We start from the raw sequence: 26,738 nt of genomic DNA, 5'->3' as shown, positions 1-26,738 counted from the left end.
TTTCCCCCCCGACACTGCAAAGGCTGGGCCAGCCCAGGAACCAGTGCCTTGGGCTGAACCCACGCCAGCCATGACACCTGAACCATACTGCACAGCATCCATCTGTCCCATGTCTGACCCTCCCTCCACACTGGGAAGCTGCTTCCTTCGCTTCCCCTGGAGCTCCTCACTGGTGCAGAGGTAAGGCACTGTTATTTACAGGCTGCTGGCTTTGTCCTTTCCTCTATCCAGTCAGACCTCTGAGTTCAGTATCCACCAAGGATTCCTAGTGAAGCTTTGAATAAATAATGAGCACCTTATTTCACTTTACAGTAATTAATCTAGGGGATAATGCACTAATTTGCCTATGCTGAGAGCATTTATCTTTTCCTCACAAAGAGTTTTTGCTATTAAAGATTCACTCTGTGCCAACAGGAACAGAATGCGGTTCCCATCTCATGCTAACAGCTGGGTTAGCACTGCCTACAGCCCTCTTCAGCCCACTCCACAATGCAGGAAATGCAGAACATTTCTCTCCTTTCCAGCACCTTTTAAGAATACTTGGTGAAACTTGTGTTCTTCAGATACTCATTATGGGATGGACTGTGTCTTTGTCCCCCTTCCTTCCCATTCCCTCCAAAGGGATAGAAAATCCCTTGACATTGGGTGTTTGTGCAGCACCCAGCTCCTGAAGCAGGGCAAGACCTCCCAAGCACCACCACCGTGTAACTAATCATGATTCATGAGCTCTAACTTCAAGCTTGGCCTGAACGAATCTAGTGAGTAAAGCCTTACAATGTGCAGCAGCCTCAGTCCACATGGCCGTATTACTCAGCATGAAGGAAATCATTCCACTTGCTCTGGCACATGAATTCAGTATCGCTGATCTAAGCATTAGCAGAAAATTATTTTCATCATAGTCTTGAACTATTTGACCTTCTCATTGAAAACGATACCAAAGAACATTTGCTTTCAGCTATCCAAGTGTTCATGCCGATCCTGGCACCGATCAGCACAAACCCACTCAGTGCAACACCTGCTGGGAAGCTGCATGGAGGTGAATGGCAACAGGCACAGCCAAACACAGGGATCTCCAAAGCCTCAAGGCCAGGCAGAGTGATAAAGCAGCCTCTGTCTTTGGAGGTAGCCTGCAGGTTTTGGTTAAAATTATGGATAGCACTTCATATGTTGCTGATAATAGTTATAAATATAAGCACCTGAACACTATGATCCCCAGAGCTTTGCTAAGGATGGAGAAGTTGAGTTGCAGAGAACATGCAGAGAAGCATCATCTGCCGTGCATCTCCCCAGGAGGGCAGACACAGATCCTGTCAGTTCTGCCTCCTGCCCTGTTCAGGGTTGATATAAGGCAAGATTTATTTTCAGAAAGACTGGTGATGCGTTGGCACAGGCTGCCAAGGGAGGTGGTGGGGTCATCATCCCTGGAGGTGTTCCAAAGCCACAGAGATGTGGCACTGAGGAACGTGGGCAGTGGGCATGGTGTTAGTAAGCATGGGGTTGGATTTGGTGATCTTAGACATCTCTTCCATTCTTTATGATTCTGTGACCAGATAGGGCTTGGGTTGCCACATACATCCATGGGGCAGCTTTCCTCAAGATATCCACACTTAGCCAATATCAGAAATATCCCTGGGTCTCCCCTGGTACCACACTCCTATATACATTCCTTAAAATCCATGTCCCCCGTCAAAATACAGAAATCTCACTAGATTCCTCACTCCTGTAAAACCAGAGGGACATGCATTGCTGCAGCATGCCCTCCACAGAGAAACCCTCCCCAGTGCTGGGGAGGCAAGCTGGGGCTTGTGGCTGCTGGAGGAGCCAGGTGATGGGCATCTGGAGGACAGAGAAGCAAAAGAGGGAAGAAACTAAAACCAGGACAGAAAGCTCAACTGACAGTACGAAAAAGGAACAACTCTCACCTTGCATACTGCATGGTGCAAAGTGCTTTGTTCAGGGCTCTCTCACCTTACATTGATCCACCTCAACCTTGAACACAATCCAACTGCATTTCTGTCCTTAAAAGAGCTGCAAGAATACCCCTCCAAAACCCAGTCAGCTCAGCACAAGTCCTCCCCTTACACAGCTCACAAGTAGGAGAGGGGAGGGAATGTCTGTGCAAACTTGCATTGCCTACATCTTATGGAGCAAGAAGGAAAGCATATATACATTCTTCCCTGATATATATATCAATAAGAAAGGAAGAGGGTGGTTCTAAGAGCATGTAATTACAGAAAACACAACACAGATTTAGCAACACCATTTTGAGCAGCCCCATGAGGGTGGCATTGAGTGGAGGTGGGACCAGGCAGGGGTTATGGGAGTGTGTGCCTGTGTGTCAGGGGGAACCCCCTCACCAGGGGGAAGTGACAGGGGCCTGGGGTTGGCCATGCTCAGATAAAGGAGGTGGCAGCATGGGGCATGGAGAGAAGAGCTGAGGAAAAATAAATGTGAGAGAGCATGGATGGAGGAGCCGTCCATGGAAATACAAGGGAGCTGTCATCACACAACACCGCGTGCTTGGACGCCTTGAAACCCCCTGAATTCTGAGTAACTGGCACTTAGATCTTGCACTTGTGTCCAGACAAAGCTGCTGCTGGGCAGACAGCACTTTTCCTTTAAGTTAAATCACTCTGCACACTCCTATCAGTAGCCCTGGAGCAGGCCAGGTGGCAGAGAAGGTACAAAACAGCACTAGTATCTCCCTGATCATTGGGAATTTTGAACACAACAAGGTATAAAACAGTGACCCGAAGTGGATCACCTCCACAGCATCCCAGAAATTCCTGCTGGGACACTCGCTGAGGCCATGCCTGCACCAGCAGCGCGGAGTACTTGGGGAAGCCGCTGCTGGTTGTTCCTCTGTTGAGGTTCTCCTTGTGACAAGTGAGTCATCAGGAACGAAGCTAACAAGGATGGTGTCACAAACTTAACAGAAAAATTATACCCCTCTGGATATGTGTTATATTTGGAGAATAAACTGAAGAACGAGACATTCCGTAACTGCGATGCTGCGAAAATCTGTGTACAGCCCTCCTGAGACCAAAACTCCACTGCAAGGACATTGCTGAATGATGGTGTCCTTCTGTCTGTAATTATGTTTGTTCCTACCTAAAGCATCAAAGAAAGCGTTTACATCAGCAGTTTTCTAACATTCATCCTGGGTTTGTTGGTCTCTTCTGGCCACGGCACACAGGGCACCAGACATGCTCCCCTGCGAGGATCCAGAACTCAGTGATTAGCAAGAAAGCAAGCACTGGGTGAGCATCCCCACCCCATTGAAAAGCAGCTGCAATCTCATGGTTCAGCATGCCAGGATCCCACAGGCTCCCCATGGGAACACAGTTTGTTCACTCACAAAGACCAAAGAATAGGATGACTAGAGCGGAGCAGAATGAGATCAACCTCCTGGGGTTCACTGCTGATTTCCTGATGGCTGCAGGCGCATTGTTCAGCACACACATGTGCTGTGTGTCAGGCACCCCTAAGCTTCCCCACACACAGCCACAGGATCAATGCTGCTGTGCTCTGGGATCTTCATGAGAGTTGATCGAGCCTCTCAGCTCCTTTAGTGGCCCCTCTAATACCTGTACAGTTGAATACTTGCACACAGTACTGTGCAGGGCAGGACAGTGAAGCTCCAGGCCCAGAGGAGCAGTGGGGCTGCCCCATAAACACCCGAGCCAGGAGCACTAGGGGCAAAACTCCCATTCAGTCCCTGTATACAAGTGGCATACACAGAGAGCAGGCAGGAGAAATCTGTCAAAACAGAGTTAAACACTGCTAAGCTATTAATGCTGAAATATTGGAAATCGAGCCAAGAAACTGGACTTTAGGGAAAGATCAGAGGATAAGTACATCTCACCGACTTGTTTCTTTTTCATCTTTTCCCAAACCCTGATCAGATTTGTGCAGGCAAACACAGAAATGTGTTTCATAGCCGAGAGAATGCGCTGCCCCTCCAGAGGACTCTGCCCTGCTCCAGAGCAGCATTAGCTGCGTCTAAAAGAAGGAGCCATAGCATGACTCATACTTTCCAGTCCCCATAATCCCTCTCAGCAGGTTTCAGACTTAAGAGTTTTCCTCTCTCTGACTTCACTTTTGCTATAATTTATGCACCTGCTTTGAAGAACCCTTTGAAAAATCTGACAGTGGAGGAAAAAAGAGCTGCTTTATCCACCTGATGGACAGGCTGAAAGGAAAAAAAGCCACAGCTGAATTCTGTGTTACCAGGAAAATAACATCTGCGTGTGTAACTTTCTACCAGGCTGTTAGTAATCAAAAATAAACTACTAGAAACCCTTTGTCAGAACAAGGGCAGGGCTTAAGAGAAAGAATAAGCAGTTCAACAGTCAGAAGCGTGTGGCTGACATAAGACAGAGCAAATGTCTTTTAAAAAACACACTAATGAATTATGTACGAGTGCACGCTCGAGGGCCAGGATTTCATATTGGGCTCTCAGTGGAAGCAGCAGTGGTTGTGCTGTCCCCAAACTGCCCGACCCCCTTGAGCCCAGGGCAAGGCTTGGCTCTCCTGAAAAGGAGTTTTTATGGAGTTTCACAAAGGTCAATACATAGAGTCTAAAATAATAGGCAAGTCAAAACATAGATAATGTGGTTTTTTCCTCCCCTCCCCCCATCTTCCCTGGGTCTGAAACGGTGAATAACGCTGATTTAAAGGTGCTTCAGTGTTTCAGCTTCATACGTAATGACAGACTGTGGCTGGTGGCATCTAAACCAGACCAGCCCCGGGCAGCCCACAGCCCTTCCCAGCTCCCAGCCTGTCCCCATGTACTTGATGCTTCCTGATCCACCCGCCTGCCCCATCCTGGCAGCCAGCCCCAGCTTTCAGAAGTGAAAAAGCTCATCCTGCGCTCAGATGTCTCTCCTGCTCATTTCCTGCTCTTACCACCTCTCTTTTCTGCACTGCGCATTACTGCAGAAGGGAAAATACAACCTGAATCATCTTGCTGCTTCCCACAAAAGCTGAACTCCTCTCGTAGGACAAATTTTAATGCACCCATCCTGCAACAAAGCCACAGGGCTGGGCAGAGGAGCTCAGGACCTGCAAAGAACAAGGGGTGACACCTGAGTTTGCTGCATTAGGAGCCGGGGCTGTGCTCAGGAGAGATGATGGGAACACCTGGCTGTTCTCAGAAAGAGCAGTGATACAGTGGCAGAGGCTGCCCAGGGAGGTGGTGGGGTCACCATCACCTGGGGTGCCCAAGAACTGCAGAGATGTGGCACTGATGGACATGATTAGCGGGCATGGTGGGGTGGTTTGGGGTTGGATTTGGTGATCTTAGTGTTCTTTTCCAATCTTCCTGATTCTGTGATACTCAGAACGAGCAGCTAGATCTGTGGTGCACCTATCCCTTTAGGTCTTGAACTAAAGATCAGCAAATAAAAGCAGCAAAATGAGGGAAAAAGCATCAGACTTCCTCCAGAAGCTGCCTGAGTGTGCTTCCACCTGATTTGCGTGCTGCAAAGAGAGAGATTCATATTTTGTGCAACACGGCCCAATACATGATCCTTCCCTATGACCTCTTCTGACTTACATGTCATACAGCCATAAGAAAGCAGGAAGATTTCCTTGGTTTACTGCTTTTTTAACGTTGTTTTATAGCCCATTCATCTATGTTATGTATTTTTAACATCTTCTAGATTACTCCCTCCAACTAAAGAGGTGAGTGCATGGCATATGTTGGAAAAACAAACACTTTTACTGCTGGCTTTGAGGAAGCTTTTGGTAAATAGCTACATCTGTTTCTAAGTTTACTTTGTTCTAAAGTGGTGATAATATCTACCTGCCTGATGCGGTGCTCCTGAAGCTGTTAATTAAGAACACTTTGAGTTTTATTGGTGTTTGCATTTGTGGCTGTGTTTTGGGTGTATAAATGAACGGTGCCCCTGGGGAAAATGAGTATTTCTGCTGGAATGCGAAGCTTAAGAATAGGAATAATAGAGACAGACCTTCTTGAAACATTCAGTTTATCTGATCCTTTTCTAAAAAGTCGTATTTCTGAGCTGAGAGTGTAAATGATGCAAAATATCCATGGTGTTGAGCTATTTCAGGGTATTCCAAACTCAGGTGATAATATCTCTGTACTGCTGTGATAGATTTATCTAGTGGTAATCCTCCTGCATCCCTTCTTCTTTTGCAGTCAATGACTAGCTCAGAAGCCATTATCATCCATCATCTTGATTATTGCAAATATCTCTTCAGTGGTAAGAGAACCAGGAATGATCTGCACCTATATGAACACGAAATTTTAAGAACGCTCCTCTTCCTGGATCTTCCTTGAGAGTAAATAATGGGAAGGGGACACTGGGGCAATGGGAAGAGATTTAGAAGGCTGCTGGTCTACATTTGGGGTGGATCTCACAGGTAAGAACTCCAGCTTCACCACTCACAGACATGCTAGATGCAAACATGTTACTCCACACAAGTCTTCTTGTGTCATTAAATCAAATTAAAAAGGAGCAAATGGATATGTCTGCACTTTTATACACTTTCCTCAGCAGTGGAGGGGAAGCGTTCACTTGGAAATCCCAATTATAATTTGGCTGTCAGCTCTATAATTAGGCCAGTTAGGTCATTTTGAGTGCAGAGTGCGCTATTCACCTCACATAAGAAATAGCCTGTTGCTACACCAACACTTCGTGCACCATTCCAAAGACTTAGGAATACCCACACAGCCCCCCAAATCCTTCTTGGAGATATCAATCCCACCACAACCAGCCTTTCCAACTGACTGTTGTTTGACTGATACAGATGAAGGCATTAATCAGAAAACCAGGTCCTGTTACCTCATCTATTTCTTTAAAAAGAAATAACTAGGGCCATACATATACTGTGAGGTTGCCACACAACCAGGTTATTTTGGGAGGTTGTGCCACAGAGTGCCTGTGACGGAATCCTTTTATTCAGCCATCAGTGACTAACTCTAATCACAAACACAAGGTAGCCTTCACCATCTCCATGGCTTCAAACACGCAATTGAGGACTAAACTTTGCTTACACACAGTACCCACAGAAACCCCACTGTGAGGAGTTGGTGCAAATCTGGTGTGTGTTCAACTCAAGACCTGGCTTCCTGCAACCCAATGTCCACATCCAGGTAATCCTCACCAAGCTCACAGCTAAGCTGTTCTCCGTGCCCGTGCTAATACAGCTGCTTGCTGTTGAGAAAATAACATAATTGCACACCAAGCACTAAGCCTAATGAAACTATATCGATTTTGTTGTTAAGAACTATGTTTCTAGGATTGCTGGGCTACCAAAATGTGTTTTCTAAATGATACAGAGACAGTAAAGTGCAGAGAAATCCCATTAATGATGTAACAAATAACCCAGCTCAGTAACAATACTCGTTTCACATTCAAATCCTGAAAGTGATATTTTCATATGCTCCATGCCTTGCCACCTCCTTGGTGACAGATAGTTTCAAATGGCATTAAGTCACTGGTCATTTCTTAGATAAATCTTTTATACCACAACCTTTACCTACAGCAGAGGGACGGGGCACGCAATGCCTGAGCTCCTCTGTATGTAAGTGCTGTGCCTGAATGCCTACACAAAAGCCCACGATGGGGCTGGGAATTGGAGAGCACTTTCCAGCGTCAACAGACAACAAGTGGTTTCTCCAGCAGCCTCTTAATCTCATCTCAGGCAGAACCTGTGGCAGACATTGACTGCCCTTGTGGAAGCCACTGCGCAAAGATTCATTGCCAGTCACCTGGAGGCTTTAAGTGTGCTAGAAAAATGCTGTGTTCCCAAATTTGGCTGTTCGTTATCACTTCCATGCAATCTACAGGGCAAAAGCTTTCCAGGACAACCTTCCCAAGACAGCAGACTTTCATGCTTACAGCCTAAAACACAAGCGTGCAAGAGTACACTGTCCAGAAGGAAAACAGAGCCTGGGATGCATATTAATTACTGGTGGCAGAAAGCCCAGGCAAGGTTGCTGCTCCATAGTCAAGTCATAAATCTGTCCAAATAGGATTCTGACTACATCTGCTGTGTTTATATTACAGAATTTTATGGCCATGTGATTCTTCACCTGGAGAGGAACAGTATCACTGTGCAGCCAGCTAATGACAGAGATTTATTATCTGGTTAAAAAGACCTCAATGTTCTCTGTGGGCCTTGCTCAGGCTGGAAGAACCCGTGTGTCCCCACTGCCTTCAGTGCTGGGGTTGCAGGAGAGATGGGCAGGGGATGGAGACATGGACACCAGCAGGGCTGGGTCTGGGCACTGACTGCATGGTGTGGGACACAGCTGTCCCTACTTCACATCCAACCTGAAGGTTAAGGAAGCTACCTGTATGTCAGTGCATGTCTCAGTTTCCCTGTTCGTAAGATAGGCTTCGGGAGAACCTTGCTTGGTGTTGCCATCAGGAGGAACACAACACAGCCAAATTGATATCCTGATTACAGTCTTTCTTCTACGTCTAAAGGATCCAATTCCTGCAAGCAGAAGCAAGAAAATGTCCAAACTGACAGCAAACTAAAATGCAGATTGTTGAACAGCTGTTCCACAGAAATGATTTCTCCAGGCCTCTTAGCTGCTGCAGATGACACATTAACCTTAAACACTGAAGAATTCTAACTGAAGGAGGAAAATGTCCTTATTTTCATAGAAACTTAGCTAGCAGGTGCTCCTGATCTCCCAGTGAAATGGGGCCTTTAATTGCACTATAACTTGCTCCCTCTTTGCTATAAGCTTAATGCTAAGCAGATGCTTAAGTCTTGTTGACTTCAGTGGGACGACTCACGTGCTGGAAGTTGGCATGTGCTGAAGTTTCTTACTCTTAGCAAGATTTTCACTTTGCCTCTAGGCAGATCCAGTGGAGGGTCTGGCTGGGTGTGAGCATCACGTAGCCCCAGGCAGCAAGGCAGGATCAGCTCTCTGCTCTGATACTCACTCTTAAAAGAAATGTCTTAAAATGCAAGAGAAGGCATCTCAACATTCCTTGTTAATGTACCAATATATAGCTCCAAAAATCTCCATTCTCTATTTGATTCCCAGAAGAAAATGGTTGAAATAATCCATATTCATTAGAGTTTTTAATCCCTCACATGCCAGAATTCAGCAGGCTGCTAATGAAGAAGACAATTATACAGCACTTCAGAGAAGGGAAAAAAAGCCCATCAGAACAGGTGCAAAGGCTGGAGCTCTGCCATATTTGCTCTCTGTGCTTTAGCACAGCACATCATTATTTTACTTAAAATGTATTGAAACATCCCAACAGTTTAAAGCATCAGTATGAAAGGGAAAGAGGTGACATTTAAGATTAATCATTAGCTGTTGACCACCTAAGACACTAAATCAAAAAGACGACAGCTGGCCAAACTAAGCTTTATCTGTACTCCTTCCGAAGAACACAAGCACAAATGATGCTGTATCAGCAGAATGGCAGAAAGGCAGATTGTGTTTGTTTTGCCCCTTGAACTAGGGCTGAAAGTACAGAGTGAAGAAGTGATGCCCAAGGGATTTATGTTCTACCAAGCCCAGCTTGGGAAAAGTGAAGATTTTTTGTCAATGCAGATTTGTTTCAGAGGCACAAGAGAGAAAATGCCCTTCAGGAGTTTGTGCAGGAATGCTCTGATGTACCAATACCATCCAGCCCCTGCCCAACAGACCACCACCTCTCATCCTGACACTTTCTGCTCATCCTACCTACCTGGGTGAAAGCATACACACCAGAGAGGGACAGTGCTATAGGGCTGAATTTGAGAGCACTGAGCTCAGTGGTTCATCCAACTCACTAGAACCACTTTGAGAAAGACTGCAGCATGGAGATCAATGATGAAGGATGCTTATTGGATGAAACAGGCTTTTAAAAGGGGTTCGCAGTGTCCTTTTGATGCAAAAGATCATTTTATGGGTAGGAAGAGAGAGCATATGTACCAGGGTTGTGGCTCATTCCCCTGAAAAAAACACAAAGGAAAGGAAATATTCCAGATAATAACAAGGGATTAAATGACAGCACAGGTTTAAGTGGTGCAAAACTGTTTAAGGACTTGATAGAAAAGCAAAAAGAGAATAAAATTAGGAGGAAGCTCAGTACTTCATTTCCCCTAGGATGTAAGTTAATGTATTACTGATAGAAAGGATCTAATCTGCTGACCATTTAGACACACAACTGCACGTTGTGCAATGATACATCTAATTTGCACACAATTATCCTGTTTTTCCACATGCAGATTGGGTAATTGCTTGCATAAACTGCAAGGTACATTTGCATATTCCAACCGCCTGATTTGCATGCTAAATCACAGCAAATATGTGTACAAACTAACTGTTCATCTTGCTTTGTGCACGCACACATTTGCCTGGGTCTACACAAATCACAGATTACACCCTTGTGGAAAATATCAGCAACAAATTCACCTTCAAAACCAACTCAGACCTCTTGGGTGGTCACTTCTGAGTTGCTTTAGGATTAGTTTATAGCAACAAAACCTCTGATGCAACAGGCTTAAGTAAATCAAGCAGGGACAGCCAAAGCAGTAACTTTCTCTCTCTGTCTGCACTGCTCACTGTTACAAAGATCACCACCTGTGATGAGCAGGCAGGTTGAGTCCCCACCAACCTTCCCAGCCTGGAACCCAACCAGTGGCTGGGATCCCAATTTAAGTGTGCCAACAGTGGTGATGGATGCCCTGCATGGTGCCCTCCATAGTGACATCTGCCTGACCCACACACTGTGAGCACTCAAAGCAAAATCAATGGGGCCAACAAGGGCTGATGCACTCATTTAGCTCTGCTTTACTGAGCAACACAGCTTACGCCCAGACCAAGCCCAGAGTGCAGATCCTGTTGGCCAACACAATAAAGATGTTTCACTGCCAAAGGAAGAGAAATGTGTGTTCTGCTCCTCACTCTTTCTCTAAGCATCCATTGCTGCCTACTTCTTGAAATGGGACACTAAGTTTGGGGGGACCTTTGGTCCTACTAATATGCACTGACCTGTCAAGAAAAGGGCCAATCTGATTATGTGATTAACAGTTACAGAAAGTAAACTCCATACCATTCAGGAACAGTTTTTGTTTTCTCTGTAAAACATATTTATGGCTTGTTTTGGGGTAGCATGCATGAGCTGTGAGTCAGGACAGTATTGCACTTAGTGGCATATAAACACAGAACAAAAGATGGAACTTCCTACAAAGAGTTTATGAATTCAGTAAATTACCTCTATAACTCCTGGAAGTGGTATTCTCCATGCCCAAGTTATCTGGACCACAAAGCAAGTTTCTCAGAAGTTAGTGCAAACTAAGAAGTATTTCATAGCCACTTTACAAGAAGCTCTTAAGAGCATCTTTAAAAATAACTACTAAGTCAAGAGGGTTTCATTCATCGTCATTCATAACCAGAAACCTGAGCAAATTGTTCTTTAGCTTAATGAACATGCAAAAATAATGGAATTATACCTGCCCCAGTATTCAGCAGAGACAAACGAGAGGCCAGGCATCACTTTAGTGAGACCTCATGCATTTGTCTAACATGATGGATGTCTCATTTCAGCAGGCAGAATTTACATGTTGAACTTGGCTTTGGCCACGGCTGCAGGTATTGAATGAGATCATCCCCTGGGGTTGCTGGAAGTCTAAAGTTACTCCTATAGGATAACACTGTATGTAAACACAGACAGAACACAAACGTGTCAGTTAGCAGAGCGAGCTCTGATAACCAACACAATCCAGAACGCAGCAAAGCTTGTGTCTAGTGGAGGTATCTCTTATCAGCACAAAGTGCCCTGTTGTGTTCCCCTGAACCTCACACAGAAACTTGGCGTCAGCATACAGACAGTGCTGGGTCTGCTGGCACCTTGGGCAGTAGGAAGGTTTTGCTCCTAAAACACTCCTATTTGACAAGAACAGCTTCAGTCAAGGCAGGGCTTGGAAATGAGCAAAGGAAATTAATCATACACTCTATACCTCATCTCTTTAAATTTAGCTTGAAGAGTCAAAGTAGTAATAAATAGGAACCAGCATCCCTGGAATCAAACACCAAGCCCACAACTTTGCCAAACTAAACCAAAAGTGCATGCCAGTCATAACATTTGGCATCTCCTCCAAAAGGCAAACCCAGAGCTGAGCCCTCTGAGGTCTCTCATGGTACCAAAGGGTCTTCAGCATTCCTGGGAACAGAGTCCACATCACCTACTATACAGATATGCTCTTAATGCATCATAGAAAAGAGCAGGAGCTCTGAAAAACAGAACTGCTGTTATGTGTGCCTTCCTTCCTCACAGTAACAGGTAACAAACCTAAAAGCCTTGGCTCTCCTCAGCTAAATGCTGCAAAACCTGCTGAGATCCACCAGACTTCTACCTGACAAGGTAGATTAGAGGCTAAGAATAACCACGGGTTGACTAACCGAGTTTAATTCTGCTCACTGGCAGCAAGCAAGAGGTACCTCTATAAAGGGAGGGAGAACTGCTGCCACAACACTGGCATTTATTTATTTTTAATCTCTACTTTAGCCTAACAAAAACTATTCTTCCTGAAAACAAACCCATTTCTTATGATGCCAGTCAGGTCGGCCGCAGGCAGTGGTTCCCGCAGCTCCAGATGCTGTACCTTTCCAGGCCAGGTTTGCTCTTTCCTCTATCTGAGAGATTTGTTTATTTACTGTTATTTCTGCATTGTTATATTTAAGTGTTGATTGATAATAAGAGCTACTGCACCAGACAGTCATGAGGATTACCTAATTAATGTTTGTGAAGCACTAAGATCCTCAGATGAAAGGAGCTAAGAAATGCAAAGTATAATTATTATGCATTATTAATAAACTTCTGGCACGCTGACAGGAGGAGAGAACACTTTTTTTCCCTATTCTTTTCTAAAAAGACTTTCATGCTACAGAAGACAGATTTGCCAAAAATCTACAAATTAGCAAACGAGGAGTAAAAGCTCCCCATCCCCCTATGAAGATTTTAAGCAGTGAGGCTGAGACATCCCCCTTTGCTCACGATTTCAGATTTCTGATCCTATTACGGGGATGCCTGATGGATGTTGTGTTTTGTCAATGTGAGATCCAGGCACAGACAGGTGCACGGCTTTGTGTTCTGTGCTGCTGATCTCCCTTGTTGAGTTGACACCCGGGTGTGAGAGCAGGCAGGATGTGGGGTGGTGAGCTGAGGCCACCCTCCATCACTGCCAGCGCCTCGGGGCCATGTCACAGAGCGGTCACAGCTGGGACATGGTTGGACCAGAATAGCTGCAAACTTCAGCAAACAGCAAAACCACACATAGATTATGTCGTGCCAGGGAGAGACTAGTGAATGGGATAAAGGGGAACGCTCACAACTGTGAGTCTCACGGCCTTGAGGCCATGCAGAGGTTGAATGTCAACCTGGAGGTGGCATGGGGAAGGAAGGGAACACTGAACTGCTCCCAGAGAGCAGACCAAAGGATTTCTCCTATGTAAAAATCCACTGAAAGCTGTAGGGGATGGAGAAGTGCTGGAGCCCTGAGTTGGGAAGAGAGAACCAGGGACAGCCTGGGAGATTTGATGGGGAAAAAGACTGTCAATGCCTGAAGACCTCAGTCCTTGTAAGCCACGGCAGATCCTTCTTGGCTGCTGCCTAAAATGTGAGGAAGGAACTCCCAAAGCAAGGAAAAGTTCAAGTTCTGGCCAGCTGCTGTCCTGCACATCTTGCTGCTAAAACGACTGCACTCTCTTTGTCTTAGGAGACATGACTGCTGCAGAGAGATGTTTGACTTGTTTGTTATATTTGCTGTGTTTGTCAGAGGCCTTGTTGGGTCTTAGAGGTAACTGAAAACTAGCATTCTTCTTGTCCGGGGTAAAAAGGAACTTCCATATGGAAGGGCAATTTCAAACATATATATGTATAAATATATATACTGTACTGGGTTTGACAATACCATTTCACAATACAATTATATACACAGCCTAATATTTGCACTGTCTTATTGCATAGTATAGTTTAACAGAATCCCCTTCCCACAGTCAGAATGGCATCAGAAAATGCCCTTATATAGACTTTGTGGTTTTGGATCTTATGGAGAAAACCCAATTTTTTCGCTAACCACTCAACCCTTAAAGATATCAAAGTTTTTCAGGACCTTCCTATGCAGAAGGGCTCCTTTAGGAAACAGTAGGACACCTGGACACTCCCCTCTGCCATGGGAGCACACGGTGTCTGAGGGTGCTGGGAAGTCAGGGTCCCCCCCAGCTCTGCCCCCACCTTTCCTCTGACCTTGGGCACTTGTCACCTCTTCACTTTAAGATGGGGATAATACATATATCACAGGTTTGTCCTGGCCTTAAGTAATCCATCTTTTCAAAGCACTTTGAGGGCTTTGCTTGATGAGCACAGACATTATAATACTCATCTGCTCCCATTACATTCAATGGAAGTTTCACCTCATAGAGAAGCATCTAGCATCGCAGGACCTAGACATAAGTGTGCCTGTGATATTTGAATGCTAGCATTTTGATGGGAACAACACAGAGTGAATACAAAGGCACAGCACTTGTGTAGAGATGCTTGAAAATCTTATAGACTTACTGTAGAATGAGTATAATTTTTTCATTAAAAATTAGAACAAGACCTCACCAACTCCTGCTGGTAAACAATACTTGGCTTGTGCCAGGCTGCAAAGGGGACAGAAGAGACCTCAGGCAGCAGACAGAAGTCAGAAAGCAGTCACACTTGGGGGAAGCTTACTGCAAGATTTGCTTCTGCTGTACTCAGAGTAACTGAGCAACAGGAGGTGGGAGTGCAGATATTGCCTTGGGGACTGAACCCAGGGCAAGGTGATCCTAAGGATAAAGGGAGCCAAAGCTAAAGCAGCTCAGGCAGGAAAGATGCTAAGTAATAGGGTGTGGGACAGGGATCTCTGAGCTCTTGCCAGTCCATAGGTGTGTGACATGGAACTACAAGGTACTGATTCACCCACCCAGCCCTTGAAGCAGTTCTGCTCCCTCAGGCAGCAGCAGGACTCCATGCCTCTCATTCAAACAAGCCCTTGCTGGAGTCAAACCACGAGACTCAGGAAACAAATGGGGCAGCTCATGGTAACATCATCTCCAATCTCCTTCTGCCTCAGTGCAGGAAAGGTGACAATGTGTAGATTCTTTGGCCAAAACTAATATTAGTGTCTTGCTTCACATTCACTGCCACACTGAGTCTTTTCTGTTGCTGCCAGATATCTCCATGGAGTAAATCATATTGACTGTGTTTATTGTAAGAACTAAGTGATCAGCTGTGAACTTTCTTTGACATAAATATTTTGCCATTAGTAGTGACAAATAGCAACGCTGCTGTTGTAAAAGTACCATTGGGTTGGTCCTCTCTGTGGGGGCTTCACATTGAGAGAAATCAGAAGGAAAGTGTGGTCTGCAGGATCAAGAGGAACAAAGAGCTCAAAGCACCCCTTTCCCTCCCTCAAGCTGATGGCAAGGACACTTATCCCATAAGACTATTAAACAAAGAAAATGTTTTATAAAATGAAATAACTGATTTTTCACACAGCTGTAGAGCACCACTGCACAGCCAGCTCCAACACTTGGCCACAGCTTTGCTAGCAATGCAGCAACTGAAACTGCACTCACAGTTTGTGAGCATTACCCACACTGCATTTCCTGCAGCCCAGGCCCAGCACTTTTCTTCAGAATTTTTATTCCTAAGACTCCACAGTTACAGATGAACAAAACACGGATTTGCCATTCTTGCAAGATTTCCTACATTTTTGACTGATGTTGGCACCTTCAATCATATCTGCACACAGGCTGAGCAACTGAGAGGATGGGAGAATGCTGAGCAGCAAGGCGAATGAATCTCAGACAGATTTTTTGAAAGGTACAAATGAGAGCTGGTGCTTTAAAAATAGCTTCGACTGTACTTCTACAGCACATATCCTCTGAGGAATTCATTCTGAGCACAGCAGCTTGTCACTCCCCCCTGAGGCAGGCGTTCTCATACAGATGTGGATACCCAGGCTCAAAGAACCACAGTGTGGTCCAGGCTCTCCTAGCAGAAAGTCAGAAATGAGTTAAAAATCCAAGGATGTGCCTACATATCTGTTTACTCACACTATACTTCATGGTACGTGCATCAAAAGGACTACTAGGCGTAACAACTTCAACTATCCTTTTTTAAAACACTTCAGTGACTGCAAACCTACTGGTCTGTATTGTAAGCTACTGAACCCAAGGCAACAAGGCAACAAGTGCCGGGCAGCTGTCTGCCTACATCCAATGGTGCTCCAGTAGTAAGTCTGGGAAAAGAATCACACTTGATAGGTGAGGGCCCAACCTGAAGAGCTTAGAATATGCTTGTTGTTGGCAGATGTATGCCAGAAAATAGCACGAGGTGTTGCATTAGGGATGTGGGAGACTGAGAAGCCAGTGTTGTGGCACTTCCTTGCTTGCAAGCCCTGTAGCAGAGATTCTTTAAAGCCAACAAGAATGGAAGGACACAATTACTGAGCTGGCAAGGGTAACATTTTTCCCCTGAAATGAGGGCTTAGGGAGGCTATAGTGGAGTTCTGGGACCTGGTGGCACAGCAATACCTTGTGGAAAGGTCATTGGTGAGACACTGCAGGCAGCCGACTGCAGGAATTAGGGCTCCCCAGGCAAAAGACATAAGAAGCTCACTGAAAGGACAAGTGCCCAGAAAGGAGCTGCAGGATGAAATGAAACTGATACAGAGCAGCAATTGTTTGTACATCCACAGGACAGTGCTGCGCTAGAAACCCGGCAATAAGCTATAGACCAAAGAGGCAAATCCCTGAGCCCATGGGGAAGGCTTTGGACTGAGGCTTTGCTTTTGAAGAGCTCCAAAAGCAGAAGTTTACTTTGGATGAAGGGGAATATTCTCCTATATATAGCAGAACAGCCAAAGCAGTAGCTGTAGCAGAAAAATAAGTTCAGAGCTGCAAGCAAAATATGGGCAATCGAGGTTTAACTGCCAAAGTCAACACCTGCCCTGTGGTGAGAGCCCTGGAGGCAGGAGGCATCGCTAAGGCGTGACCCCTCCAACGAGGGAGAGGGGTTTCCTCTGCTGAATGCTTAATTCAGGCGGGTTTCTAGAGATGAATGAAAATTGCATGCCATAAGGGAGGGCCAGGAATAGAAAGCCCGTGTGGGGGAAGAATGCTCTAGATGTAGAGAATACATCTCCAAGAGTTTTTATCATTCTTATTTTGTACCTACTATCAACAATAATAAGGAAGGAGCTTACTGAACAGCCTTTTCAATCCCTAAGCAATGCATCCAGAGATTAGGAGCAGAGAGCAGTGGGCAGCTCGAGAAAAGCTGTTCAACAAATGTAGAGGCATGCATAATAAGATTACTGAATTGGAGTTGCATGTTTTCAAGGATAAACGTGATATTATTGCACTGGCAAAGACATAGTAGGAACAAGGTGAAAGATGAGAAATAGCCTGCCAGAGCTGTGGGACTGCTGCAGCTGAGCTCCCAACAGGACAGGAGCAAGGGAGAAGTGGAGACAATGAAGAGAAGCAGCTCCCCATGAGCAGAGAGGAAGAGCATATCCTACTTGACATGCAGATATGCAGAGCAGCTTTTTGCAAAGTGGGTGATGTCATCATGTTTTTCTCAGCCTTCAGGACAGCAAGAGAAAAATAGATTGCATAGGAGTCTACAAGACAAGCAGGCTTTTCCCCCTGCCCCCCTCTCTGCAAAACTAATTGCTCAAATATTGATCAGGAAAATAATTTGAAAGGGCTAAAACAAGGAAGGACTTCTTTTCTTCCTCAGAGGCAAAAAGGGTAATGTTCTTGCAAGCTGCTGGAAAGATCCAAGTGTTCAGAGGATTTCCAATACTATATGAGCTAATTAAGGTGTTGAGTTGGTCTAGTTTGGATTTTTTGCTCATACAGGAAAGCAAACAATTGAAGTTTGAGATTTTTCAGAATGCCCTGAAGTCTGACTGGATTTACAACTGTGCTGGCTGTCCCAGGGGGCAAGAGTGCCCACCAGGCATACAAAATCACAGGCCCTAACTAGTGCAATTAGTGAGAACAGCAGCTATGGCAGGGACTTTCACTCTGGAAATCTGGATTTTGGCTGGCAGAAACCAGCAGCCTAGGTTTAGCCTTAGTGAGGGAAAGCACAGTGAAGATAAATCCCCAAACCAGAGTGCTGGAGGACTGCTAGTCACTGCTGCCCTAACACAGACACTGAGTCCTGAGAAAAAGCAGCAGTTGTTTGGCTTCTGGAGAGATGTTTTTCTTTCTTGTGAAAGATACAAAGGAAAAAAATCCATCTAACAAAATGTAGTAACTATCTCAGAAAATATCTGTACCTCATCTTCATCTGGAAGAAATCTAGACAGAAGTGAGCACCAGGAAGTCCTTCATTGTTACAGATGTGTTTTGTAAGTAAACCAAAGCAGAGAAGGAATGCTATCGAGGGCAAAACAAACAAAAACCTTGAAGCAGATTGGGAAAAAAAAATGGTAGAAATAAAAATAATAAAGCAAGAACATGCAAAGATAACAATCACAGGAAGAGGAGGGAGCACTCACAAAGATTTCAGTGAATATTTCTCAGGGATATATGGGAAGCAGGAGAAACTGATCCTTGAAAGTATCTTGCAAGGTTAGAAAGAGAGAAATGAAAAAATGTACCAAACAAATGTCAATTAAATGAAATATCTTCAAATATATGTTTATTTTTTGCTTTGATATGGAGTCTCCATGCTGAGTTTTGTGCATGAATTTTCCCCACTGGGCGAAGTGAACCCAGCAGTGCCTCAAAGTAAAGCTGACTGCAGGGTGAGATGATTCGTGTGCCTGTTGCAAGGGTGCATGGTGGGTCACAAGGTGGCAATCCTAGGGCTTCAGCAGCTGCCTGGTTCTTCATCGCAAGGCTCTCAAGAAATGTGCATTATGAAGTCTATCAAAGCATTCTCTTTGGTTATATATGAGGTGTAACCCTGGATCTAAGTCATCACTTGCCAGGAGGTGGTTAGTTTAAAACTCAGATTGATTAGTCAAAAGATATGGCTAAATCCCCTCTAGACAATGGAGCAGTATATACATACAACGTATTAAGGGCTGGGGGATTCTTCTTTCCTTATTTTAACATCCTTTTCCACCCTGAGGTACATCATGTATGATTCCTTTTTAAAACAAACAAGCAAAGAAGTCCCACACTCTTAGAATTTTAATGGTCCCAGGATGACCATGAGAAGTTCTGCAGTATGCTGTTATGGAGGAGTCTGGTTAGATATTAGCAAGAAAATCTGCCTAGGAGTTGGACTACATTGCATGGCTTCCTAGAACTCTGATTGGTTTAGAGATAAATAAGCATTTGTAGTCATTTTATAGATTCCTTACAGAGAACATGAAGGGTGCCTGTACCTGCTACATTTAAATGGAGAAAACAAAAACAAACAAACAAACAAAAAAAACCAAAACCCAGAACCAAAAAACTTCTGCACTGAGTGGCACAAGTCTGAAGAAAAAGAATAAGCAAAAAGAAAGTAATCTGGGGAACACCTATGGTAGGTTATTCAGTGCCAGTCATTAAACCTCAGAAGAGTTTACTTCATTCCTTTCCTACAGAAAGGGTTTTAGCTCCCAGACCTGGCAAAGCAAATCAAATCTGACTTTAGGAGATAGAAGCTCCTGGAGACCCATAGCCTCAGCAGTAGTTCTCCACTGAACAGACAGCTTCTGGCCAGATTCTCCCAGCTACCAGGCAGAGGATCAGATTTAGAAAATGCAGCCTGGGCACAGCTGGTCAGGTCAGATAGTGGGTCAGGCTGCCAAGTCTCTCTCTGCTCTCTTCCATCAGAAGATGAAGATTGTGTTCAGCCTATTCAATATGTGGAATGAATTCTCATGAAGGTGAAAGGGTGTACTCTGTCAGGAGAGAAAAGCTTTCCACCAGCAGGGAGAAAAATAGGCAAAGAATAGGCTTACCAGCTCTTCTGTCCCTGCCTGTTTAGCTGATTGTTCATCATGCTTATTTGCTTTGCTACAGTTGAAATGGGTAGAAATCTGTGTTTGAGAACTGCTGAAGTATTTGAGGTCTGATAACATAGAGCAACCATTTTCATTACAGTAACCAAGTCACAGAATGGTAGCTTTAAATGGGAAGGATAATAATGCATTACAGATTCACTTTCAATTAATCCAATGCCTGCAATGCTGAATGCACTTAGTCCGTGAATTTTCTCAGAAAATGAAGCAAGAGTGTATTTCACTTATAAATCACAAAAGACACTTATTTGGCAAGAACGACCCCCTGCTCATATACTATAAATCGTGAACATCAACAGTCTCTAATGGATTTTGAGTCCATGCCACATACAGCAAAGCCCGGGGCCTGTGTTTCAGGATTCCAGGACTGTGCCAAAGAAGCCTTATAAATGATTAATGTATTCAGCACAGTGTCATCTGTGCCATTGGAGAGAAAAAGACATTCAGGGGCTCCGTTTGTCATTAAAAAAGTGATAATCAGTTCAGCAGCAGACCATGGCTCTCCTTTCCCCTGCCAGAATAAACCATTAAGCTCCAGACTTAATAAAATCCCTCCCCAAAACTTCACACATGTTCTTCATTCATGGTGTGCAACACTGCAGTAAGAGAAAAGACGTGAAAACAGACTTTTTCTTTCCCTAAGCAAACCTCCAAATCCAGACTTCCAAGGGGACAGAGTTGGGGTTTGCACTTGGAAATGTATGTTCAATATGGGGTTACATTGCATAGGTGGCTGGGGCCTCTTTCTACTTGGTTGTCAGTACACAGACAATACAAGTTTTGGTCCCTTCTGCTCAGTCACTCATGCTTCCCAGTTATCCATCCCGCAGTTTTCAATCTCTTCCCCTTTACTTTTATCCCCATGGTTACTGAATCAGTGTGTTCACAGAGATTTTCCTCACTAAAGAATGTGACTAACATGAGACAGCTAAATTATCAGAGCCAATTCCAACACTGGTTTTTCCTAGCAAGGATCTTATCTTCCAAACGCTTTCAAATAGATCTGTTGCACTGGCACCAACTTCAGAGTAAGCAGTGCTGCAACTATTGATAGGGACAGAGCCACAGAAGCACTGTACATGGAGACCTAAAATAGTCTGGAATCTGGTAAATGATGAAATTTAAATGCTAGGTTTAGCAGACAAAAAAAAAAAAAAAAAAGTAACCCCTAGAAGGGAACCCATTATTTCCTGATAAGACCTGGCTCTAGGAGTTCAAGTAGATTTCCTCTTTTAAGAAATAGTTTGGCTGAGCAGTAGGATACAGATGTTTTAGGGCCCCAAGAAATCTGTTACACAATGCTTGAAGACAGACCAACAAAAAACAAATCTACTAATCTCCAGCCATAGCAACCAGCATATGCTGACCCAGGGGTCACTGGAGCTGTTCTCACACTGTCCAGTCTAGGCTGCCCTCAGGGCAGAGCAAACCGAATCTCTTCCAAACCACCAAAAATATATACATTAAGCCTCATTCACACTTGGGAGGTCTCTCTCCCCTGTACTCATAGCATCTATACAGCCACAATTGCTGAAACCCTAAAGCCAGGGTAGCAAGTTGACACCTCAGGTAAGCATCATCACAGTCATGAGCCAGCATACACAAGACTTAAGAAGAAATGTGGAAGTCTTACCTTGGCAGCTACGGAGGAGTTGGGCTTCTCCAGGAGGTCCCAGAGCTTTTTCCTTTTGTCAGCGCAGCAAGTGTTATCAAATTCCTCCCCTTCCCTTTCCCTCAATGTCTCAGCTTCTCTTTTCAGCTCCTCATTCATCTGCTCCTTCTTCTGATGGTAGCGGGCCTGGCAGCAGGACTCCAGGTAGATCTCATCCACCCCCCAGTAGTCCAGCTCTTGGCTGAAGGACAAGGCGCACATCTCCTCCATCATGTGCAGCTTGCCAGTACGGTAGAAGTTCAAGATTGAGGTGAATGCCCCCGGGTGCCTGTCAAAGAAGTACTCATTCTCCTCCAGGTTGTAGTCATCACAGATCTCCATGAGGGAGTCGTGTGTGTTGCAGTCTCTAAGCTTACCCAGCCTGGTCCGTGGCAACCTGTCCAAGGTCCGCCAGAGAACCTCGTGGGCCAGCCCCCCCACATTGAGCTTGACCCTGCGGGAGCAGGCCTTGCTCCTGACGATCTCCGTGGGGTCCGGAGGCAAAGAGGTAGTAGAGCGAGATCCATGCTTATTCATCCCCAGAGGCATCGCTGGTCCCCCTCAGGCTGGATGCTCCAAGGTGCGGTGTGGGGCAGGGCGTGCGGGGGCCGGCTCTCCTCACCTCTCCTTCCCCTCCATGCCCCAGAGCTGCAAGAGAAGCCAACCATGGGTCCCTGCCCGCTGACCTCGGCTCCCGCGGGCCGCCTGCCCGCCGGCCTTATCCCCGCCCGGGGCAGCCCGGCCCCGCTAATCTGCTCAGGGGGAGGCGGCGGCGCTGTCCGCCCTCGCGGTGCTGAACCCCTCTCCGCGCCCCGCTCGGGCGGGCGGCCTCGGGCAGGCGCTGTCCGCGCCCGCGGTGCTGAAGGCCGCCCGCTCCCACGTGGCGGAGCGGCGGCTACCGCCGAGCTCCCCCGGGCGGCGGCCGGGTGCTGCCCTCTCTCCCGGTGGATCCCAGGCTCTGCCCGGGAGGGTTGTCTGTACACCTCGTCCAGAGAGCTAAGGAGGCTGGGCACGGCTTCAGCAGCCTCTTCTGAGAAAGGGCTGTCTGGGAGCTGCTGAGTTAAAGTGAGCTCCCCCGAGCACCGCTCGGCGCTGCTCCCCAAAAGGCGCCCGGCCGTTAGCCACGGCTGCGCTGGTACGTTGTTTCCCATCCCGAAGAGACAGGACAGGAGCGCGCCGGCCCAACCACCGACAGTCTCCGAGTGCTCAGACCCGCCGTTCCCTCGCGCAATGAGGCCCTACTGGACAGCAGGCACAATACCCCGCGTGCCCCCACGACCCACCCGGGCAACTTTTCCCGCTCTGCCCGGCCGTGGAGGCGGCAGGTGGGAGCAGAGGCTTTTATAACTGCAGCCTTGCAAATTTCCCCGAGGAAAGCTCTGTGAACGAGAAAGAGCGAGTATTTCTAGTCACTCTAACGACGCACTCTACCTCCCTGGGCTACCCAGGGACGCCTCCCCATACCCCACGCAGCCCTCTGCATAACAGGAAAATCAACGAAAATGGGAATAAGAACCACCCCCGAGCCTTCATTGCAAAGCCAGTGCCTTATAACAGCCCCAAGCCCTGTTGCTTACACAAGATGGCACGAAGAGAAATCTCGGCGCAGAAAGGAACGGCTTTCTCCCTGCTCATCCAGCACGGCGCCGGGGCTCTGCCCCTCTCCCCATCGATGTGGGTGCCCCCACGCCGATAGCGAAACCCCGACGCTGCCCTCAGCCCTTCCGCGGGGCCGCTCCCGGCCGCAGCCCCACGCGGGAGAGGGCTCCGCTCTCCCGGCCCGAACCTACCTCCTCCTGCGGGCTCCCAGCGAGGCGGCGCGGGGCTGTGCGGGACCGAGGGCGGCTACATCGTGCGTCGGGGCGGGCAGCCGGGATGGCCCCGCTCGCATCCCCCCGCGGGCAGCCTCGAGGCGGAGGGATGGCGGCCGCGCTCCCGTCTGGCCACGGAGTCCGGGGGGCGGGGGGCAGGGAAGCGAGGTAAATCGGATCCCTCGGCAGGAAGCTTTCCAAGGCCTTCCTTCGGCTGCGGCTCCTCGCTCCTGCCTGCCGTCAACTCCGAAGCCGCATCTGCCCCCTTCCCCCACCCTTCTCTTGGTGAAGACACAAAGGAAAGCTTTGGTACTTCCTTCTGCTGCCTCGAAACGGAGATCAACAAGTCTAGTCTGAACCTCCAGCTTTTCCCTGCAATTCTGTCCCGGAGTTGTTTGGAGTGAATTGGAAGTTGGGGGTGGAAGAGAGGAAGGCAGCTCCACCGTGAGCTGGGATGCAGCATTGCAGGGAAGGTTAACGCTTTCCTGACCTGGCCCCGCCGCCCCGGGGCTGATTTACAGCGAGTGAAGCGCCTGGACCAGATCTAATACCGAGAGGAGAGCTGTAGCATCGTTCCGTAGCAGTAGGACTCTTCCCACCATCCTCCAGCTCCCGGTGGTATCATCCGTGAAAGCGGGAGCAGGGATTGGTGCCAGGAGAAAAACGACAAGCAGAGTGTGCTGATAAGCCCAGCAGGGCTGTTATTGCTTTCTAGGCCCTGCTTGCTGAGCTAGGAGCAGCTGAGCTCTGTGAAGCTGCACATCTTCATGCAAGGAGTGAGCTGGGCCATCAACCTCGCGCTAGCAACCTCTCATCAAAGGGAAAGCCTGCACTTAGAATTGTTACATGTTTTTGCAGATAGAGATGGGAGGAATAATAACAGATTTCTGATCTGATCTCTATGAAATAGAGCATCTGCTAACCAGAAAATACAGCATTCAAAGTATCCTTTTAGCACTCTGTTCTCTTTCCCCTCCAACAGGGGAAAATGGGTCTCAGCAGGAGCCAGTACCTTCATTAGCATTACTTAATGGGTACATTAGCACTACTTAATGCAGCTCACCTGCTTACCCAGGTGTAGCAGAGGTACACAGCTCTGTTCGTTAGCCTTTTCTCCCCTTTGCATTGATTGGTCGTGCCTCTTGGGTGCTGTAGTGACAATTCCTACTATGAGGTTTTTAAACCATGAACCTGGTGTATATGTGATTAACCTGAGAAAGACTTCTCCCTGTTTCATATGCTTCTCCCATTGCCTTGTGTATGCAATATCACTGTTATGCTACTATTTTTGGTGTTTGAATGTCCATACCTGTTTTAGAGATGACCTTCTGAAATCTCAATGAGTTTTTTTGGGTTTTTATTTTTATTTTTTTTCTCCAGACTTTCTTATAAGGAGAAGTGAATCACTTTTGCAGTTGGGGAAATAAAGGCACAGAAAATCATTTAGTATGGAGATGTGAGAAAAGTTTGGGAATTAATCCTTATTGACAAGCCCAATCCCACCTCTTCTGAAGTAGCTCCTTCAGTCCAAGAAAACCTGCAATCAGTATCCAGAGCACTTTGGTTCTCTTCTTACTTTCCCTTCATTTCACCCCTACATCCTACTTTACTTCCCTTACAATAGAGATGAAAATTCCTGGTTAGGGCTGTGAAGTTAAATCTGTAAATGGTTATGAAGTGTCTTGAAACTTCCAGCTGGCAGTGCTGTATGAGAGCAGGTTATTTGTTTGTTAGCACTAGCATCTAGGGCACATTATCTCCTGTTGTAACAAATGGACACCACTCTTCTGCAGGAAGAGAATGGTTGGAGGGAAAATGACAAGTAGCCCAATACAGGGACATGCATCAGATTCAATACAGCTAAATCACAGGGAGAGAAGCAATTCATTTTTATTTGCAAGGCATTTGTATCTTTCCACATCACTCTTGCTACACTGCCCATGTCACTCACATGGTCTGGCAAGAGGCTGGGGAACCAGCCACAGTGAGGGGACACAAAAGGGCAGCATAGAGGTACTGCTGCTGCACTGTTCACCCTTCCACACTCTCCTTGCCAGTATGAAAGATTATGCTTGAGCCTCAGGTAGAACTGCAGGAGGGCACCCTGCAGATGGCTGTGCCTGGAGTGATCTGGGAGCCTGAATGAGAGGAGAGAATGTTCCCAGCCCCAGGATGTCCATTCTCTGCAGCACTTCTTGTTCCATGGCTGGTGAGCTTGTCAGCAAGGGGCAGTGCAGGCCTGAGGATGCAGAAATGTGCTGTCTGCTCTCTCTTCTCCAAGGTTATCTAACCCACTCTTGCTTTAGATATTCCTTTTGATTAATATTTTTGTACCCTGAGCTTTTCCAAACTTTATTTATGGTTTGTTATTTCCACAGCTTATGGAGCCAGCCAAATGCTTGAATGCAGCCCATGGCAAACCACCTTCCTGCCTGCAAATTATAGCTGTTATTGACAAGGAAATACTTTAAACCTCAAGTAATTAAGGGAAAATGCACAGAGTATGACACAAATGTTCTCCCCAGGGCTCATAAGCAGTGGTATATACAGACTTGAATTTAATCTGCCAGGCAGAAGAGTTTGGAAGGCACTGTTTCTCAGACCACAACATGGCCATACAGCACACAGTGGCAGTAATGGGATGATGTCTGGACTAGATGATTTTAGTGGTCTTTTCCAACCTTGATGATTCTGTGATTTTATGACAGCAAAGCAGACAGAGCCTAGATGTGACAATATCCCTCTGCAGTGCCTCCTCTGCCTGCATAAAGAGAAGCATCACATCTTCACAAACACCCACACTGCACAGCAGTCCAGCATCTCCTGTCCATCCTCTGAAGCAGGAGAGGAGACTGATTTGCATCACTGAACTGGTCACGGGTGAACTAGTGGCTGTGAGAAAGAAAGGCTCCTTGCACATAAACAAGCCTGCAGCTGTCACAGCAATGGCATTTGGAACAATGGGCTTCCAGCAGAGAGCGGCACTGCAGCTTTGGTGGCTCATGAGTTTTGGCTGGTTCCCGATGCTGAGGGATGCTGGTTTTCATATCCTAAATTGAGTTAGAAGTTGTAACAATAACCCATATTGTTTTCACAGCCCAGGGCCCTGTGCTTGTTCTTATGAGTGGCAAAGGCTGTCATGCAATGAGCTGTCTCACTTCCAGTGCTTCCTATTATGCCCCTTTAAGGATTCCCTTGGTTTCCAGGGATTTTCTTTCCAGCGAAGAAACACTTAAGATATAATGGAGATTTCTTTTATAGTCCAAAATCCTTTCCCTTAAATGGGA

The 26,738-nt window shown here is 46.4% G+C and overlaps 1 protein-coding gene across 3 annotated transcripts in view; it reads right to left on the bottom strand.

The window, feature by feature from the left end:
* The window catches only part of KCNB1 (potassium voltage-gated channel subfamily B member 1), a 115,868-nt gene that overhangs the window by 85,311 nt on the left and 3,819 nt on the right, over positions 1-26,738 (bottom strand). Inside the window, exons 1-2 of one of the 3 annotated variants that reach the window (XM_048963117.1) lie at positions 23,431-25,317; positions 21,623-22,288 (exon numbers count right to left, since the gene is read on the bottom strand). In XM_048963117.1, coding sequence (XP_048819074.1) covers positions 21,623-22,189 — 567 coding nt within the window. In that variant the 5' untranslated portion in view covers positions 22,190-22,288; positions 23,431-25,317. Of the gene's footprint in view, positions 1-21,622; positions 22,289-22,923; positions 23,001-23,430; positions 25,318-26,738 lie in introns of those variants that run through there. The other 2 variants (XM_048963119.1, XM_048963118.1) reach the window with 2 other exon arrangements.

Source organism: Lagopus muta, chromosome 16 (genome assembly GCF_023343835.1).
Source record: "Lagopus muta isolate bLagMut1 chromosome 16, bLagMut1 primary, whole genome shotgun sequence".
Classification (NCBI taxonomy): domain Eukaryota; kingdom Metazoa; phylum Chordata; class Aves; order Galliformes; family Phasianidae; genus Lagopus; species Lagopus muta.
Note: the sequence above shows the minus strand (reverse complement) of the source record. Positions and strands in the feature narration are given on the sequence as shown.